This window comes from Capricornis sumatraensis, chromosome 5 (assembly GCF_032405125.1).
Source record: "Capricornis sumatraensis isolate serow.1 chromosome 5, serow.2, whole genome shotgun sequence".
Classification (NCBI taxonomy): domain Eukaryota; kingdom Metazoa; phylum Chordata; class Mammalia; order Artiodactyla; family Bovidae; genus Capricornis; species Capricornis sumatraensis.
The window spans coordinates 107340180-107361184 of record NC_091073.1 but is presented as its reverse complement, the minus strand read 5'-3'; the positions used below and the strand labels follow the sequence as shown (position 1 = coordinate 107361184).

The 21005-nt window shown below is 37.1% G+C and overlaps 1 protein-coding gene across 7 annotated transcripts in view; it reads right to left on the bottom strand.

Annotated features, from left to right (window-relative positions):
- The window catches only part of LUC7L2 (LUC7 like 2, pre-mRNA splicing factor), a 73266-nt gene that overhangs the window by 34198 nt on the left and 18063 nt on the right, over positions 1 to 21005 (bottom strand). For 3 of the 7 annotated variants that reach the window (XM_068972525.1, XM_068972529.1, XM_068972526.1), the window contains one exon: positions 6864 to 6958. In XM_068972525.1, coding sequence (XP_068828626.1) covers positions 6864 to 6958 — 95 coding nt within the window. Of the gene's footprint in view, positions 1 to 6863; positions 7055 to 8524; positions 8596 to 11310; positions 11388 to 15547; positions 15650 to 16014; positions 16055 to 21005 lie in introns of those variants that run through there. The other 4 variants (XM_068972527.1, XM_068972528.1, XM_068972530.1 and 1 more) reach the window with 4 other exon arrangements.

Here is a 21005-nt window from a genome sequence, read left to right as displayed (position 1 = left end):
TCAAATGTATTTTTACTGTAAGGCACTTTCTGTAAGAAACTGAGACTAAAATACAAACAGCAACTTTGATAATATAAGAACACCTCAAAAGCCAACTCTGCTAAAAACCTGGGTTATCTGGCAGTTTCACAAATTGGGAAGCTCTAGAAACTGGGGGTCACAGAAATTAGGGGGAAAAATTTCAAGCTAGTAATCTAGGCACGTGTTTTATTTTGCTTTCCTTCTTTTTTTCTTTTTTTTTCATTTTAGCCATGCCACCGCAGCTTAAGGTATATCTCAGTTCCTTGACCAGGGACTGAATCCAGGCCATGGCAGTGAGAATGCTAAATCCTAACCACTAGATCACTTGGGAACCTAATGTTAAAAATACTTGCTTACCAGAGGGATGGTACAGGGAGGGAGGTAGGAGAGGGGTTCAGGATGAGGAACACATGTACATCCACGGCAGATTCATGTTGATGTATGGCAAAACCGATACAATATTGTAAAGTAATTAACCTCCAATTAAAAAAACCAAAAACAAAAACCACTTGCTTAAAAATGTTTAAAATGTCCCAAAACAAACCCTTTCCAGAGGAAAGGTTGTGAGTTTATTTAAATCATCTACAGACTTTTTCACATATGCATGGGAAACCACTGCTGTCATGTTTTGGTAAGTAATTCAAAATCAAGATACACTTCTTATCCATGAGAAGATAACACTTTTTTCCACAATCATTAATTTTTGAAACTTAAAGCTTGTTCTGAAAAACACTTGTTCCATGTCCTACCTCTGCTGCTGCTGCTGCTGCTAAGTCACATCAGTCGTGTCCGACTCTGTGCGACCCCATAGACGGCAGCCCACCAGGCTCCCCCGTCCCTGGGATTCTCCAGGCAAGAACACTGGAGTGGGTTGCCATTTCCTTCCCCAATGCATGAAAGTGAAAAGTCAAAGTGATTGATTATTCATGTTAACACAAGGGAAGGACACCATTCCAGATGCTAGAGATACAGCAACTGGACGAAATGTGTCTGCTCTCACTATGAAATTTACATTCTACTTAGTGGCTGCGAAAATTTTGTGCAGGGTTATTTCTTATCAATGCTTCTCTAAACTTTCATGGCTCCTTTAAATTTGTACTATCAAAGACACTTCAGCAGTTGTAAAGTTCAGGTTTGTAGGTATTCAAGGAACTGACTGTAACCAAGTCTCAAGAGAGAAGCAGTAAAGGAGTTCTGATTAATAAAAATTTCATTTTGGATAAAACCCAGAACCTACTGGGGAACTGAAAAATTTTCGAACCTACTGGTTCAGAAATCGACTCAGGATTTTTGACAACCAATACTCCCACCCAATCACTTCAAAGAGGCAGATAAAATTTTACCTTATCCCTGTCCCCAAGTATTTCTCCTGGAGTCCTAAGTCAAGTGGGCCTTAGGAAGCATCACTATGAACAAAGCTAGTAGAGGTGATGGAATTCCAGCTGAGCTATTTCAAGTCCTAAAACATGATGCTGTTGAAGTGCTGCACTCAATATGCCAACAAATTTGGAAGACTCAGCAGTGGCCATAGGACTGGAAAAGGTCAGTTTTCATTCCAATCCCAAAGAAAGACTATGTCAAAGAATGTTCAAACTACTGCACAATTGCACTCATCTCACATGCTAGTAAAGTAATGCTCAAAATTCTCCAAGCCAGGCTTCAACAGTACGTGAACCGAGAACTTCCAGATGTTCAAGCATTTAGAAAAGGCAGAGGAACCAGAGATCAAATTGCCAACATCCACTGGATCATAGAAAAGGCAAGAGAGTTCCAGAAAAACATCTACTTCTGCCTTACTGACTACACCAAAGGCTTTGGCTATGTGGACCATGACAAACTGTGGAAAATTCTTCAAAAGATGGGAATACCAGACCATCTTACCTGCCTCCTGAGAAATCTGTACGCAGGTCAAAAAGCAACAGTCAGAACCAAACATGGAACAGACTGGTTCCAAATTGGGAAAGGAGTACGTCAAGGCTGTATAGTCACCCTGCTTATTTAACTTATATGCAGAGTACATTATGCAAATTGCTGGGCTGGATGAAGCACAAGCTGGAATCAAGATTGCCAGGAGAAAAAACAATAACCTCAGATATGCAGACGACACCACTATGCCAGAAAGCAAAGAGGAACCGAAGAGCCTCTTGATGAAAGTAAAAGAGAGTGAAAAAGCTGGCTTAAAACTCAACATTCACTAAACAAAGATCATGGCACCTGGTCCCATCACTTCATGGCAAACAGACGGGGAAACAATGGAAATAGTGACAGACTTTTTTTTCCTTGGGCTCCAAAATGACTGTAGATGGTGACTGCAGCCATGAAATTAAAAGACGCTTGCTTCTTGGAAGAAAAGTTATGACCAAGCTAGACAGCATATTAAAAGGCAGAGACATTACTTTGCTGTCAAAGGTCTGTCTAGCCAAAGCTATGGTTTTTCCAATAGTCATGTACAGACATGGGAGTTGGATGATAATGAAAGCCGAGCACTGAAGAAAGGATACTTTCGAACTGTGGTGTTGGAGAAGACTCTTGAGAGTCCCTTGGACTGCAAGGAAATCAAACCAGTCAACCCTAAAGGAACTCAGTCCAAATATTCATTGGAAGGACTGATGCTGAAGCTCCAATACTTGGCCACCCAATGCGAAGAACTGACTCACTGGAAAAGACCCTGATGCTGGGAAAGATTGAAGGCAGGAAAAGAAGGGGAAGACGGAGGACGAGATGGTTGGATGGTATCACTGACTCGATGGACATGAGTCTGAGCAAATTCTGGGAGTTGGTGATGGACAGGAAAGCCTGGCGTGCTGCAGTCTGTGGGGTTGCAGAGAGTCAGAAACGACTGAGCAACAGAACTGAAGTATTTCTCAAGATCAGCTCTTTACAACATAAAACATTAAAGAAGTATTTGGATTAAAATAACTCTAAGATTCCCGTGTGGCATAATATACCATGATTATCTGTGAGACATCTGACAATTTCCCTGAATCTTAATTTTTCTATCTACATAAAATGATGGCCTTAAGCTAGAAGACATGATGGCCTGTCAACACTAAAATTATGCTATGATGAAGTCTGTAAGAAATAGTGGCCATTTTTGAATTTAGGATAAATGTATTGTGAGTATACATCCCCATCCCTGCAGATCTTAATTTCAATCTCTGATGCCACCTGCTTCAGATTTAACACCTTCTGTAAATTATTACTATTATATACCTTTCCCCCAGGTTCCTAGGAACTAGATGCAAAGATTTTTTTAAGCACTTCAATATCCTTATCTTTCCTTAGGGAATATATGAACCAGAAACAATGTGGTTTATTTTGGTGGAGGGAGGGAGCAGGGGGAGATGACAACTCTTAGGCTTTTTGTTTTGCCTAAATCTGAAAGGGGGTGCTGTCTACTTTATGCATGCTAAATATAAGGAGACAACTAAATGGACCAAAGGATGAAAACAGTGAGACAAACAAAAAGTTCTAGATGAATAGGAAAATAATCCAAGCTTTTGAATTAGAAGGAAATGGCAACCCACTCCAGTATGCTTGCCTGGGAAATTCCAGGGACAGAGGAGCCTGGCGGGCTACAGTACATGGGTCACATGGACTTAGCGACTAAACGACGATATTTGTATGCATGTATGTGTGTGTGTGTGTGTGTGTAAACACTGTGTGTGTGTGTAAAACACTGAATCTGTCTGCTGTATACCTGAAACTAATACAACTTTGTAAATCAACTATACTCAAAAAAAAAAAAAAAGTTATACTAAAGTACCAGACTAAAGAAAGGTACAATGCTACAGGGGCCTTTTCATCAAAGTGAATTTCAAAAATACTCCAATTTGTCGGTTATGAGTACATTTTCAGAAACCATACCCTTTATCTCCAAGTACTCAGTATAAAGTTCAACCTTTTTACAATAATAATAAAGAAAAGCCAGAGAATATATTTCCGTGTTATCTTCTGCTAAATAATCTAGAACACTGATGAGTCATATTCTCCTGGCAGTGACAGATCTGAGGAACAAGGTCTGGAAAACTAAAGGGCAACTTTTAGTTATAAAACAAACAAAAAGCACTATAAAATCAACAATTACAAGTTGGTTCTTTTCATCTTTGATCTAAGAGGTCAAAAAAATATCTTCAACATACAGAGGTGTGAACTATTAGATTCTGTGCCAGAAAAGCATTAGCCTGACACAGATTGGTTGCTAAAGAAGTCAGAGCTCTGTAATTAAAAACCACATGCACATAGGATAAATTGCTATAAACAGCCCTTTTTAGTATTATAGTAAGCGTCATAAGACAGTCACTCATGGGTAGTTTCAAGTTCTCAAGTTCCTCACTCTAGACAACCTTGGACTCTTACAAAATTCAAGAGCCAGCCCTGAAAACTTTGCTTAAGAGGCTCATAAGGACTTAACTCCATCCCTACATAAATGACAATCTCTTGCCTATTAAGCTGACATAAAGAAGATATGTCTCATATAGAATTTCTCTAGCAAGTGCCTTTCAAAGGTCATTCGCTGTTTTTCATGTGATCCAAAACACCAATTTTAAGCCTCACTCTAAGAAAAATGTTACAAATTAAAATAGTATTTTTCTGTCATCAATTTTAAGATGCATACTACAGAGACACTGAAATTTGAAAAAATGTGCTTCTTACAAATCCACCAGCAAGAATTTTACAATGAAAGTCTAAGACCAGCATGATGAAGGATTAAGTATTACCTACAGAGTAAATAAAACTAGAGCTCAGAAAATTTGGCTTTGGTCCCAGTTTTACTTTAAATCAACAGAGCTGAATGATTTTTAATAAATCACTTTACTATAAGGCTAACTATGGAACATATACTTAACAAATTGTTTTGCCCAACAGAGAAACAACTGAGTGTAACTGAATTATATAATTATAAAATGCAAAAGCACAACTGTGATGTCAGATTTTTAAAGTTATTATTAAATGCCATACCTGAAGAATGTAATAATGTGTCAAAGTCTTGCTATTGCTGGTTTTAAAGTACCAAAACCTTAAATTCTGCCACTTAACAACTAATCTTGTTCTCAAAATTCATTTGAAGTGATAATTTATCCATTAAGTATCATTAAGTGTTAAACAGTAAATGTGAAGAATCAAATAATACCACAGATAACTACAGATAATATAGATTTCAATATTACAGCAGAGCAGAATATTTTAATTATGCAAATTCTAAAGAGTAGATATGAGGGTCTAACAGAGATATATCTGTCACAGTCCTAATTCAAGCACTGAGAAACCAGCATGCTTGTCTTGAAATATACTGACACTTAAAAAATAAATTTAAGTATTTATATGTTTTTTATATGTTAGCACTTCTATTTCTTTTAACTTATATAACATAGTTTCAATGGTCTTCCCTATTGGAAAAAGACAAGTGTAGTAGCGTTAGTCGCTCAGTCATGTCCGCCTCTTTGGGTCCCCATGGACTGTAGCCTGCCGCCAGGCTCCTCTATCCATGGGATTCTCCAGGTAAGAATACTGGAGAGGACTGCATTCCCTTCAGAGGACCTTCCTGACTCAAGGATAGAACCCAGGTCTCCTGCATTGCAGGCAGATTCTTTACCATTTGAGCTACAGCGAAGACCAAACACTGGAGTGGGTAGTGACAGTCAGAATACTGGAGTGGGTAGCCTTTCCCTTCTCCAGGAGATCTTCCCAACCCAGGTCTCCTGTATTGCAGGAGGATTCTTTACCAGCTGAGCCACAGGGGAAGCCCAACAATACTGAAGTGGGTAGCCTATCCCTTCTCCAGGGAATCTTCCTGACCCAGGAATCAAACTGGGTCTCCTGAACTGCAGGTGGATTCTTTACCAACTGAGCTATCAGGGAAGCTCCCAAAAGACAGGTGTTTTTTTAAATCAAAAATGCCTGGATACCTATACATTCGGGGTATTTTACTCCTCCTATCAAAAACACACTGCTCGTTAAGACTCCACACTTCCACTGCAGGGAATGTGGGTCTCATCCCTCGTCAGGGAACTAACACCCCACGTCTTATGGCAGAAGAAACCATTCATTTAGACATCTTTAATTAAGGGAGCTCACTGCTTCTGCAAATGAAGTATGAAATCCTTGCATTTTAGAAAAATGAATAAGTCAGCTAAATATTTAGGCCCTACTAGCCCTCCTCTGCTATCCGGGTGACCAGGAGCTCTTTAAAGTATCATTTCAATCAAATCCAAAACCCAGGTAACCAAATCCTTTATTCTACAGGTCCATGATATGTAATTTATCCACCAAATTAAAAATAATAATACTTTAAGATAAACTAACATCACTAGATGTAGAATATAAATTAAGTAAGCTTTATGTATTATCAAGAGTAAGCAATATAAGTGAGTTTTAACCAACAACACTACTCACAAACTTCACTGTGAATTTAAGTGATTACCAATATACTGCTTCACAATAATTTCTACAATACAAATGTGCAGAAATCTTAATGAATACGTAAACTGTTTTGGATAAAAGTCTACTATGCTCAACACTAAAGCAAATAATTTAAAAAATAATTTACATTATTTCTAAACTAAAAGTGTAACTGCTGTATTATAACTGCCTCTTTGTTCCAATAAATGCTCTAAAGAATGAAAAACATTATAAAGTAAAATAGCAATAATTTCTGTGAGGAATCCCATTATTGCAGACCTAAATAATCAACCTGAATAAAATAGATGTAAATTGCTCTGCTAACAAATGTTTTTTAAAAAAATCACTGCATAGTAATTAGACACAAAACTAAGACTTTATCAAACAGTTTGTTTTTGTAGTATACCAACAATAAAATAATAGATTTAGTAAACACATACAGTTCCAGACAGGACATCATGGGGGCAACAGTTGAGAAGGTGACTCTTGCATACTCTGTCATCACTGAATTTGATTCGTTGACGAGTAGTATCTCCTGTAATAGAGGAAAGTTAATGACATCCAAGGTTAGACATTTGGAAAATATGTATTTTCTGAGAGCCCTACTAACACTAGCTTTTTCTGTGTGGCTATACACACACATTTGTAAATCACCTCAAGAGGGGTTAGTTCATATAATATCCTACAGAAAAACTACTTTAGACAACATGCAGTTGCAGTACATGTACTGCACATGTAATTCAAACAGTCAAAATGGGAAAGCAATGCATTCTGTTAAATAGAGTACTTCAGAAAAGCACAGGTTTAGAGCAGGAATGGACCTTAAAGATTATTGAGTCCAACTCCTTCATACTGTAGATGAGAAAACTGAGGACCCAAGAGGTTAAACGACTTGCAGCAGACCCACTAGGAGAATTTCTATTGGTATACGATGTCCCCTACGTTGACACTAAGCACTGATTTATTCTGTAATTATTTACATTAATTGAAAAACATAAAAAGTAATCTTGCAAACATTGCATACACACTGCGAATCCCCACTGAACCCCAGACGCCATTTCTTCCACTATTTTGTTCCAGCTGAAGTGTCTCCCTTTTGCTGCTGGGAGGAGTTAGAGAGGGTAGAATGACGTGTTTAAGAGTGTACAAACCTGGAAGAAGGACTTACACACCAGTCAAACAAAGGAACACTGCCTAAATGAAACATTTAACTTAATGGCTCCAAAGGTCCCATATCTCCAAGTTTTAGGTAGTCTGTGCTATAAATGGCCAAACTGGGTACATTTAAATTTATTCTGTCTTCACTTAACACAATAACACCTCCTTAGCAACAGAAGCTTCCGACCTGCTAGTCAAATATACCTATCTACTCAAAACTTGAAAGAATCTAAGAAAAAGAAAGGTAACTAGCTCTAACAACAACAAAAAATAGATGTTAGTTACAATTTTTTTTTTTTTGCTTCAAATCTCTTTGGGAGGGGGGAACTCTTAAGGATGGTTTCCTCTAAGGAGACTGATTAAGCCCTAGGAAATGATTTTAGCCTTAAATTGACATAGTCATTGATGAATGAAAACCTACTGGTGAATTACTGAAGCAAGAACTGTTGGTACCAAAACAGACTGTAAATAACACTGTACTAAAACTTTTCATAGAGGAAGATGTTCAGTTGTTTGTCTTTCACATGTGAGTAACAAAAAAGGTTAAAACTTTACCCCTTTCACATGGTATTATTTTAAAGAGCTTAACTCAAAGTCAATTAAATACTACCATTTTCAGGTGGGGTAAGATTTTGTTCAGATTGTTTTAACTTGGTTAAAAAGACTTAAAGAACATATTAATTTGCAATCATGGTTTATAAAACTTTAAGAACAGTAACATAGCTAAAACAACAGCTTCAGAGCAGTTCAACAATAGGTTTTCTAGAGGCTAGTCTCTAGTTAAAGTATGTTATTTTTGACACCACAATTTGGAGTAATTCATTTAAGTGTTCACGCCTGCTACTATAATAGAGGTTATTTTGATGGTCCTTTTTTCCTTTTAAACACAACTGCTTTTTGTTCCACATTCATTAACACATCTGAAAAGTTAGTGATAACTCACGGCTCGGCGAATGCGGGGCCTTTCTGACACTCCCTTGCAGATTGAAGTAGGCAGGCATAGATACATTGAACCTTTACAAATAAAACAAGGGGCCAGATTGTTCAGTTTGTATAGAATAGACTCTGCCAGCAATTTCAATACAGCATCTAGAAGTACATGTTGACTGTAAAGATTCTTGTATATGAAAACAAAAGTGAACAAAATCGGGGCGGGGGGGGGTGTTTTCTGTGTTTTAATATTGACTTAACAAGTATAAACCCTGGAGAAGAATATGACTGATCATAGGTGAAAGTCCAAGGCTGGAGCTCTGTAAAGTGGTCCCTGGGCCAACTGGGGTTTCAGAAAAAAAATTTTTTATAAAGCTTATTTCATTAAGACTGATCAGGGCCTTAAGCTCATGTCATATGGTACTCTGATGAGCTCACATCAGAATGGCAATGCCATTATTAGAGGCTTTTTGCTTCCTCACATGTAAGAAAAAATATTTTACCTTAATTCTGTACCCAAATTATGCTAAGAAATTTAAATAAAAATTTTTGAAGAGGAAAAAAACTTATATTCTACAAGTCCCCTGCCACAATTATCTAAGCTTTTCAGTAATGCAACAGAAGTATCGTTTCAGTGCTTTGTCAAACTAATGGCTCAAGAATACTATAAGCCAGGCTTTAGAGTAAAATTAAGATTTTAGAAGTTTTACTAGTTAAGCATTTTGTAAGAAATCACAACATAAATCTAATATACATACGTGCCTTGAAGACACTGCTATCAGATAAAATGTAAACAGTTTCAAATATGAATTAAACAAAATTATCCCCAATGAGTGTAGGGATACTAAAAAAGTATCAGTTTCCATAAACATCAAAAAGTATTTTTAATTAATTCTTCACTGCATATAAATGTCTGCTCTATTTGATAACTGCAGCAAACACAATAAACACAGTTACCAAACATCAGCCTGCACAGTAAAGAACTCTTTATAAACAGAGAAATAATAAAATTCCTAATAATCTGAGATACTGAAGTGAAAAGGATTAGCAACTGAGTATCTGTCTATTGGTATTTTTAAAATTTTACTTAAGAGACCTTAAGGTTAACATTTTAAAATAATTTGGCTACATTACCACGTAGTATTTAATAAATTTATTTGGGCTTATACCGTGAAAGTATCATCTGACTAATCAAAGAATTTAAAATAAAAATACTAGTAATTTTGATTTCTGTCAACGTATCTGGCCCAAACCATGTTTTTCAAAAGAAACTAGGAACAACAGCACCCACTGAAAAACAAAGGTGGGGAGAGGGGCTGTAATTAGTAAGGAACCAATATGAACCAAATCTCCCCACAACACAAGAAATTATTAATCAAATGTACTGCAGATGTACTTTATCTTTGGGGTTTCTGGGTATGTCCTCACTATAAAAATAACCTAAGTTAAACAACTGCCCTGTTACACTAATACTGGATCCAAATCAAAGAATCAAGCCGACTCCTGAAGATATCTTCTGTGCCAGGCAATGGGATTACAAAGAGGCATTTAATTAAGACAAGCTCTCTACCCTCAAGGAGCCCATCACTCTCCTAGAGAAGAGAGGGTATTTAAATACAGAAACAACAAAAGGGGGCATGATCCAAGTGCCAAGTGAATGTCTATAATGGATGGAATACTATCAAATAGTAGTACTGCAGGGATTCTAGACTAGAATGACCACAGGACTGAAGAGGTTAGAGGAGGCTTTGTGCAATACATAGAAGCCATTATTTGAAGGAAAGACAGGCCTTAGACCAAAGGGATGGGGAAAGAAGAGCATTCCAAATTGGCATACCATCTTTGACAAAGCTTAGGAAGGCAGGAAGGTTTGGGAAACGGTACATAAATCTTATCCGGCTTTGGCAAGTGGTTTCAGGTAGGGGACTAGCAAAGTTGAGGCAAGAATATTTTTAGGGTAAAATCTGGTTTCTTTAATTTCTTCCCCCAGATTTTAAATGTGTAAACAAAGACAAAGCTTAAAAATAATGAGGCAGAGATTAGATCAAGTCAACACAATTTACAACAAAATGCCCTACCCATAAAAACATGGCAGACTCTCTTCTCTATAACCTCCACAGTACTCATTAATTAGGCTCTGTAGATAACTATAAAGGTAAGGATTGAGATTAAAACCTTGATTTAGAACTTTGAAAGGAAAAGTATTCTTCATTTGAAAGGAAGCACCAAAATTTCTATTTTTTCTACCAAACAACTAACTTCAGAGTAACCTCTATCTGTTCTTCAACCCCCTCAAGGGCTTCATGAATCCTAACCTATATTTAGGAACACGTGAGTCACAGGTGTACAATAAAAACTAGAATGCACATTGTTCCTCTTAAACAATGTTCCTCAGTAACATTAACGGAACCTGAGGTGCTACCAAAGCAGTTTCACTGAGGGAATATGGACAGGTCACTCTAAAAAGGCGACTTCTGTCCAAACTACTCAAAAACTGCTATTCTCAAAATCCCCTTCAATCTGCAGGGAGAAAAAGCTAGGCCCACTGTAAATCCCAACACTGCCACTGTATGGTCCTGCCTCTTCTGAAACAGACTTGTATTTAAACTGCAGTAGTAATACTTAAAAATTTTAGCCTGTATGATATCTAACATCATTTTACATGGTGCATGCTATTTCCCCAATATCCACCCCCTCCCTTCGAGTGCCAACCACCCTCTCCCTCCCATACAAACAATAAATCAAATCAATTTTCATAGATTCAGGTGCTATTTTAAAAACATCAAAATTTTACTTTACCCATTCTCTCCGATGCTCCCTGTATTTTTTTAAGCTGTGAGTGGATGACCATGCTATGTGATCAACAACTGTGAAGGCTAAGCAAAAGTGAACTGAGTTTAGTATTGTAATTTCAAAAGAACCTTAAAGTCTGTAATATTTGACATATATAATGGTATGCAGAATCCTTATTTTACTGCATTTTATCAGGCATTAATGGCAAGCAATTTATATAAAAACAACTAATTAGTATTTCTTTTGTACAGAATTAGCTTAAAGCTTAGCTTAGAGAAAACAGAGGGAAAAACTCAACAGCACACAAAGCAAACAGAAGCGTCGTAGTTGATAAACGGGGCCAAGAGGGGAAAAGCGCTCCCACGCTCTCTTCTGTGGTAACCAAATCCCTCCCCTCCCCACACGTGTACTTGTTGGGGCCATGTGTCACTATTGGCTGGGGCAGGATAGGCTTACTCCCTCTGAAATAAATTCCTTACTCTTCCAGTGAAAGAAAAGCCAGAGCTAGAAAGAGCAGTGAATAAGCTTAAAGTTTTTTATTTCCCTGTGCCCTCGTATCTTCAAATGTGTCACCTTCTTATCACCATTTCTTACAACATAAGCTATGAGTCAACAGAATGTGGAAACTATATAAACACCAATTTCTAATCTAGTACAGAGCAGAAAGAGACCTGTCCTGTACTGGTAAACACTCATCTTCCTATGTTTTTGTGAAACTCTTAGGTCTTCTTGTGGAACCAAGATAATAGCTACTGCTACACAGTAACTATTACAATAAAGAACAAATTTGATCATTTTTACAGCTTTCTCCAACAGTCTCACCAACTCCCCTAACTTCTCCCACCTACCTTTGTTGTTCCTTTAGCCTGAAGCTCATCTACAGCCTAAATTTAGCCTAAAGCTCACCTATAAGGATCCTTTAAAAATAATCTCTAAAGAAAAAAGTCATTACTCCCTTTACCTTGTTAATAAATACACTCAGTTTAATCCATCATATATTTATACAGTACAAAGTGTAAGTTCATTTTATGAAAGCATTCACTACCATGTCTTAAAATAATGATTATTGATGCTTTAAAAATATTTAATATAACCTGGCACATATGCAACTTTCCAGGAACATATTTATTATATAAGGAAAGAAAAAATACTCAAAGATGGCAGCAGGAAAAACTAATGAGGGTATTTTCCCTTCCAAATGTAATATCAAGTCATTTCTTTCTAACAGAACTTAGGAAATCATACAGAGTACTAGTAGAGGCTTTCCTTTCCCCCAGAAAAATCCAAAAAAATTAGAGTATTAAAAGGCTAGCCCTCTTAACTCTTTCAGATGGTCCTATGGGTTTATCATCACAAGTTGGTACTTGTATCACCCCCACTATCATATTCCCCATGACAAGCCCATTTTTAAAATGCAATGCCCACTGCAGAAGAAATTCCCAAGACAAGTTTGTTCTTGCTGAAAATCAAAGATAAATAATGCTAAAATAATTTTTTAAATTTACCAGTCTATTTGTCTGTGAAAATCCATTATTAAAAAAACTATAAGGAATGAAACAGCAACAGCCTTGTAGTGGGAGAAAAAGCTTACTCAGGGTCTTTAAGAGCTAACAGAATGGTAAAAGAAATGTTCAAAAATAAATACTAAAGTAGCTGCATTCCAAGAATTCTATTCCACCTCTTGCCACAATTCTATTTTCTCTTATTATAAAGCAGAGTCTTGGCCACTGGCAGGGGTCAATGCCATCACACTTCCGCCAGGGGATATATGCTTTAGGAAATCAACATGTTGCTCCTCTTAGATTTAAGGCACATATTAGAAGTGTGTCTTGAATAAATAGTTATCCACAAATGTAGTCCTAAAAGTGGATTACATATACTTTGTTTTATGTACATGCCATTAAGGGAAGTCAATTATTAAAAAGCTGTAGCCTGCTAAATTTTATATTTTGATGCTTACTTGCAGAGCTGCAATTCTGATACAATAACACTCATACTCTGGATATCTGGTGCCTTCTATCATCCACAACGTTTCATACACAAAATTAGAAGTAACAAAAGCTATCTCTGGCTATGAAAAAATAGCTGAAAACAGCAGAAGAAAAAGTATTCGGCAGATCTATTAATGAGGCAAGTTTTCAATGTTTGATGATTGCTATAAAAGCTAAGCAGAACCTCCCCAAATCTAAAACAAAGTAAAGAAACAAAAATGGAAAAGAAATGAGAATATCAAAGGACAGAGGTGACAGACAACTCAATGATAAAGGAATTTAAAACGAAAAAACAGATTAGCATGAAGGAGACTGAGCCTTGTAAGTATTGAAACAACACAGAGGAAAATCCACTGACATATTCACAAAAAATGCCTTTGGGGGAAAGGACTAAAACTGTGAAGGAGAACCTAAGAGACTTCATTTGTAACACTTTTTAAATTTTTTTAACTTAAGGGGAACTTACAAAACATCTGCTCAGTCTTAGAGGTGTTTGGCGGTGTTTTATATTTTTTAACATTTTTTCAAAATTAGATATCTAGATATGTAATCAGCATACAGAATTTATCACTTACTGTACACCTTCACTCCCTACCAGACTTTCAGTCCATCTAGGGTCAGAGTCTTATGTCACTACGTTATTGCAGAGTCAAATGACAAAAGCAGCAAATATGTCCATAAGCTCTAAGAAAAAGAAACCAAGAAAAATCTGAAGCAACCCAGCAACCTAGGGATATTCAGGTTCTAGTCGCACCAACAATGACTACATCCTAAAACACATCAGCCGGTATCAGAATACCATGTCTGGGGAAGTATTCCCTGTAATACTAGGAGGCAAATTAAATCATTTATTTTCATACCAAAATTTCTCAAATACATGGTTTCTAAAATCTGATGTGAATCAATTGTTTTCCTTAGTAAGCATGCACTGATGGTTCCCTGCCCATAATGCAGAATCACAGCACTTCTCCCCAGTTTCTAGTCCATGAGTTTTCTCTGACAAACAGCCAGCACCTTTTCACAATCCCACTGTGGAATAGGTTGCCGAAATCCTGCAGAAATACTGACCACCACAGACTGGAACATTAATGGAGAGGTAAGATCAGAGCTAAATAGGGAATTTCATCCTAGAAGTCTGAATGGACCTCTCTAGGGGCTTCTATATCGTTCCATCTTATGGGTGTGTATTTCTATGTCCACGGAAAAGTCATTTCTACTTAGGGGTTTAGATATGTACAGTTCAAACAGCTTTCCTTCCATGTAAGGAACCAGCACTGCATTTCCTAAAGTATGGAATTTGTACAAAAAGTGATTTTAGGTGTTATGTAATTTCACCAGCATGACACTTTGAACACCACTCAATCACTTAGTGGTGATTATATGTCATGATTAAGTCAAGAAAAAAGTTCCCACTTACTGCCTAGTATGTGTTTAATTAATACGTCTAACGAGCTCATTTTTAACACAGGTAAATGACAGCAGAATCTAGTTTTCTCTTATAACACCATGTTGTTTTCACTGTATTTATTTTTCTGGTGACATAAGCTTTCACCTTAAAGTTAGCTTAAATTTTCAGAAAGTGAGTTGACAATTAAAAATGTTAAAACAGGGTGAAAAATAGTAAAGTGATATATGTGACTAACATTTGGGAAACATTTATCTAGAACAGGGTTTCTCAAACTTTTAATGTGCATTAGAGTCACGTGGAAGGCTTCTTAAAACACAAATTGCTTGCACCCAACCCCAGAACTTCTAATTTGGTAGGCCTGGAGTGGTAGGTCCAAGAATCTGTATTTGTAACAAGTTCCCAGGTTCCCTAAGGTTGATCAGGCACCACACTTTTGAGAAACACTGATCCAGAACAATGGTCAGCACGCTTTTTCTTAAAGGGCCAGATGGCAAATACTTTAAACTTACCAGCTATATATCTCTGCTGCAAAGCAAAGGAGACATAGACTGTATGTCTATGTACAACTGTGTTCCAACAAAACTTTATTTACAAAAATCGAGTGGGCTATAGTGCCAACCCTGACCTAAAACACACCCTCAAGAGACAGAGAAGAGTATAACGTATAACACAGCAGTAGGACAGAATATAGAAGCCACCAAACAGCAAGGTGCGTACACTATAGATACTATCCATAAATATCTAACCAATTTTATTGAAAGGAAAAGCTTTGTAAAGTTTAACTCTGAAAGAGAAAACTGTCTGCAGTAAACTGAGGTCTCAAGAAAATAAAAAAACAATTTACCATGCATTCAGGAGACATGACAAAAGATTCAGCAAGGGCAGCTGGTTAAATTCTTTTCATGTAGAATCACAGAGGTCAAACATCATTGCACATGGTTCACAACTAAATCAGAACATAAGGATCAGTATCTAGTGAGTGCTTTTTTAAGAAAAAAGTTTTAAAGACTCCTTTCTCTAGCCCATGTTAAATAGCAAAATATAACAGTTATTCAGCTGACTGAGTTACATGTTATTTTCTAATGGCTTTGATTTTTCAAGTCTCAAGCTACTTAGTTAAAACACAAAACTGTAGCTAAATTCAGAGTTTTTACAAAGTACTTTTCTCTACATCCTCAATAATCTTACATAATTGATTAAATGATCAAAAGGCCTTGCCTTCTAATTTCTATCCTATGAGAACTTAAACTGGAAAGGAATAGAATGACTTTTGCAGGTGCTGAATCCGTAAGATTTCTGTCATAAACTTACCCTTCCGCCCACTCCCTCACTCCTTCTCCAACAAAATGTTCCAACTTTCTTCATCTTCTTACCTACAATTTTTCCATACACCGATTATTAAGTTGGGTGGTACAGTCATCTATGTGTCCTCAATGAATACACTAATAGCCCTGAGCTTTTAGGATTCAGTCCATTTCAAGCACCTTTCTGGAATTCCATTCTTGAGGAGTACCTGTCTCATTTACCTAGTCTTGCCCACAGTTTTAAGCCTTCTGCCTATCCTTGCAACCCCGAATTTGCCTGAACCCCAGCAACTCCGAGGTTTAATGTTTATATGAACCACCTGGTACTGAACACTGACTCACTAACCCTCACCCACATCCATGACACCTTACTTGCCCTTAACTTCCTACTACCCATCTTAAAAGATGTGGCTCACTCACATTTATCCCTATATGACATCTTAACCAAACCAAATAAAAGTATTTACTTGCTGCTTATAAAACTTATGCACTGACAGACAAAATGATTTCTTTGGTTTTATTATTATTTTTTTACCCGAAGCAAAGAATGTCTCAGAAGCACAGGCTTCCTTCAGGAGAGCTAAAATGTAGAAAATCCAAGAATGATGCAGAGTTGTAGGAGGTGATACTATTATTGTTTTCCAAGCTGTACTGTAGTCAGAAATATCAGTCAGAGTTCAAAACTAGTTTTTTTTTAAATGAATTCACTATGCGGGTATTAACAGTTTTCAATGTTTTGATATGCCTGGACCTCTGATAAAATCCTACATTTACTAAAACTGTTTAACTTTATGTTTAACTATTTAATGTTTGTTAAAATTCCTTAAAATGTCAAAAGAATTCACAAGCTCTAGAACTAGATATATCCCATTATTATTTCAAAAAATGTGTGCTTACACACTAAAGGCTACGCCTCCTTCACTTAAAATGAACAATCCAAGTGAAATACAAGAATGATTTACAACTGACCAAGAAATAAATGATCCATTATGTTAATGATAGAAAATGAGGAGAAAATGCTCTCGATGCTGATGACAACTAAGGGAACACAGATTACAGTCAAGGTGATTTTATGAAGAAAAGTCACTGAAAAGAACACTACAATCTTTGATTCATTATTTATTTTGAAGAAAAGCAGCATGGTCATACTGTCCTATAGGTTCAACAGTTATGCGTCACTAGTACCAGGAACAAGTAACTGATTTTCTGAACTGTATCTTCCTTATTATCTCCTGGGATTCATGTCCCTTTAACTTTATATCCCATAAGATACAACCACCGTGCAATATAAATGATCAGCAAAAATATTTAATTATGGTTAATGTACTGTTAACTGAGAAAGTACATCATAGGTTCAGAAAGATTATCATCCAAAACAGCTAAAATTACCCGAAAACTTTAACCTGCCCTAAACATTCCCTAACCATAATGGACAACAAATGATGCTGTAAAATTCTTATCTATATTCTGAATCCTATAGTCTACTGGTTGTTTTTGAGGGCAGATTGCCATTTCTGGCCTGATATAACCTTTCAGAGATGGACTGTATTTCCATTTAAGAGTTATAAGCAATTCAAGAAGTATGGAATCCTTAAAACTACCTTCTGTAACTTCCCTAGTTGCTAAACTTAGAAAGTAATCTAAATATACATCCTCAATTTCGTTTAACTCCTATCCCTCAAATCTTGCAAAACCTTTCTGGGGTCAGGACAAGAGACTTCTCATAACTAAACCGTACTTGCCGGCAAAAGGGCTTTAGCTAAGGGACACCCTTTCAATTAAACCAACACAACAAAAATGACTAGTCTGTGTGGGGACACTAGGCTCCTCCAACCATCACAGACAATTCAGCTGAACCGCTGTTTGACTTTTCCTGTGCTGCTCCTTCTTTTCAAATGGAATATTTTGAGGAAAACAGATTATCCCTCTCTTTTCTGTTACTGCTAACAACTAAAACAAAGTATAAAATTTAATGTATCTTAAATAAGATGCTAATATCTACCTATGGTTTCTTCCTTTAAAAAAATTTAAAATATATTTGTCAACATTTCTGAGGATAACATAAGAAATTACTTGACTTCTCATTTAACAAAGTATAGATTTTAACTTGAGGCAAAAAAGGTTAAGTGACTTACCCAAGGTTACAATTAGAGGTACAGCTGGGGCTAGAAACCAGGTCTCCTGAGTCTCAGCCCAATGCTCTTTTCCTTAGCCCATGATGCCTTATCAGAAAAATCCAAATACAGTCAGACCCCCAGTTACATGTGTATGAGTTACACTGATTCACATATACAAACTTTATATAGTGTGACCAATGTTTCAACTCACGCGGTACCCTGCTTCCATTTATGCAGTATGCCAGGCATCGGCACGATTTTCAGTGGCACACAGGCGGTTGCCACCACCAGGGCCCTAGGCAAAATTGCAAAGAAGGCAAAGTTTGTCTTTGGCCCTCCCACTTCCCTTATGCATTCCTCTCCCACCTCCTGGTCATCCCCCTGCCCAGCCTCCCAGCGCGATCATGCTGCCCTCTGGTTGTCCAAAGCCTCCCACTTCCACCACTCACCCAGGACTGTCCTTTCTGGAAGTGCCCAGTGATCCAAAATTACCTCTCCTTTTCCCTACTAAAAGTCCCTCTTCTGAAGAATTTCAGTAAAGTTTAGGTCATCTACATGAATTTACTGATTTGAGTAATTCCAAGTTACACTTAACACACAAATCTCCAAGGAGTTTAAAAAGGAACTAATTAAAAATTCTGATTTGGGGGTGGGAAAGAGGAAATAAATTTTTCATTAGAGGGGCAAAGGAGGTGAAAGAGAAAGTGCCCTAGGCTTCCTGTGCCACTTCAGATTCCCTCACAGACAGCACTCTAAGAGTAGAGGGGGTGGTTACTGCCACCCTGACAAAAAGACAGTGGTTGTTTTATAGTCTCTGGGATTAAAAAAAAAAATGGACACAGCTGCTTTAAATACTCTACCTACCTTTTCCATCTCTCTCCCACCCCTTGGACCCCATTTCCACTTCTTAGTAACCATTCCCTTAAGCTGTTTCTGTGTCCCATACAAAGCTTCCCATTATATAATTTCAAATCACATGGTGTTATTCAGGAAGGCGTCCATATTCCCTATCCCTGGATAACTTGAAGTTGAACACTTAAAAAAAATCCTATTTGAAGGTCCTGAATAAGGTGAGCATATAAACTCATTAACTATGTGGTAAGAAAGAAAACAATGCTCTGATTCCTATATACATAAAAGAACTAATCTGGGTATCTAAAAAAACATTCTTCTTCTTGAAAGTAGAATGTTTCTTACTTCTAGCCCAACACAGCAGTGAAAATCCAGTCATTTCAGCTAAAATAATATCGTGGACTTGTAAACATGAGTTCACTGGTAAATCCTTAGTCTGAAGGCAAAAAAATCCAGTAACAGACACATAAAAATATAAATTTATCTGTATACAAAGCAGAGTGGATTTCAAGAAATGCAAGTTTCTGCAGATTACGCACATAGGAAAAATAGGTATGTATGTATATATGTGTGTGAATACACACACACATATTTTAATTCAGTTTTGCAACAGTAGATTGCAGTCTAGTTGGAATTTATCAGGTGATAATAGTTGCTTTGATTCAACTACCCACCCAGTAAAATTAGGAAACTAAATCCATGAAGAAGGTACCAAAAACGGCACCCAACTAGGATTAATAGGATCGTGTAAAGTATGTCTTAAATAAAATGATTTCTATAATTTTACTACAAAGATTATTCTGTTAGTTAAAATCCTGAATTAAGCCCCTTCTCAACACCATCTTCATAATGGAAAAGGAGCAATGTTAAAACACGCTACAGTTATAAAAACCACTCTAAACTAAAAGTGAAAAACGTTAACTGATAGAAATTTCTCCAGTGGAATTTTTAATCAATGCTAACTTTCAAGGGTTTACTACATAAATAAAATTCATTTCCTTCCCAATCTTCCCCTCCTCTATACACAACCACAAGTAGGTTTGCGATCTACACCTGTTTTTCTATGTTCTAAGAAAAGTTCCAAATGTGGGTTTTTATTAAAACTGAATTATGAACACTGATAAACCATGCAAATTATGCGCTGCTAAAAACATTTGAATTCAATAAAATGTTTTAAATCTACTCACATTTTGCTGCAAAGCACTCAAGGAAATTATAACAGCGACTGCTCAAAAGTTAAGAGTGTGCCTTTTCTCTCTTACATCAAACAACTTAAGTAACTCAAGAAAAAAGCATTGGTTTAATGGCTATGAAACTATTTGCCTGAACAAACAACATACAAAAATGAGCAAGTATTGGCTTTGTTTCTAAGAAAGTAGTGGACTACACCCTTCCTCCATATTAGCATGGGCTTCACTCGAATTTCAAAGAGTATATTACTAATTACCATCACCAAAAAAGCAACAGCATTTCATCTTACCTAGAAATTCTCTATAACAAAAAGATATCCAGCCTTTAGTGGTTCTTTGTACAAACACTAACCTAAGTGCCTAAAATCATCGTTGTTTCCCTCAATTCTACGTCACTGGGCACCACATTTTCAAAATGGTTCTATTCGGGGCCCATGCAAAGTTCGTCAATATTTACTGAACAAAGCTTCTATTAAATTGTGTAACAAAATGGAGGTCTCTCGGAAAAAACAGGCCGTAACATTCTTTTCACAAAATGGGCCAAACACACCCGCTTCAGGAAACCATGGTTTGGGTCAGATTTTCCCATAAGAATGGTGGTTTCATCTCTGGAACTGGATTCTAGGAAAGGTTTTCTCCGGACCCAGGTAAAGGAGTCGAGGGTGGGGACCAGTTCTCTCTGGATACTCCGCAGGGCGGCGGCGAGGGCTGATCCCACAGCTCTGGGTTAAGGAATTAGTTCAGGGGGCGGAGGCCTTAGCGGTCTGCAGGTACCTAACAAGCGACAACACAGGCCACCGAACTACGCAGGAGAGACGTGGGCTCTCCCGTCCCAGCCA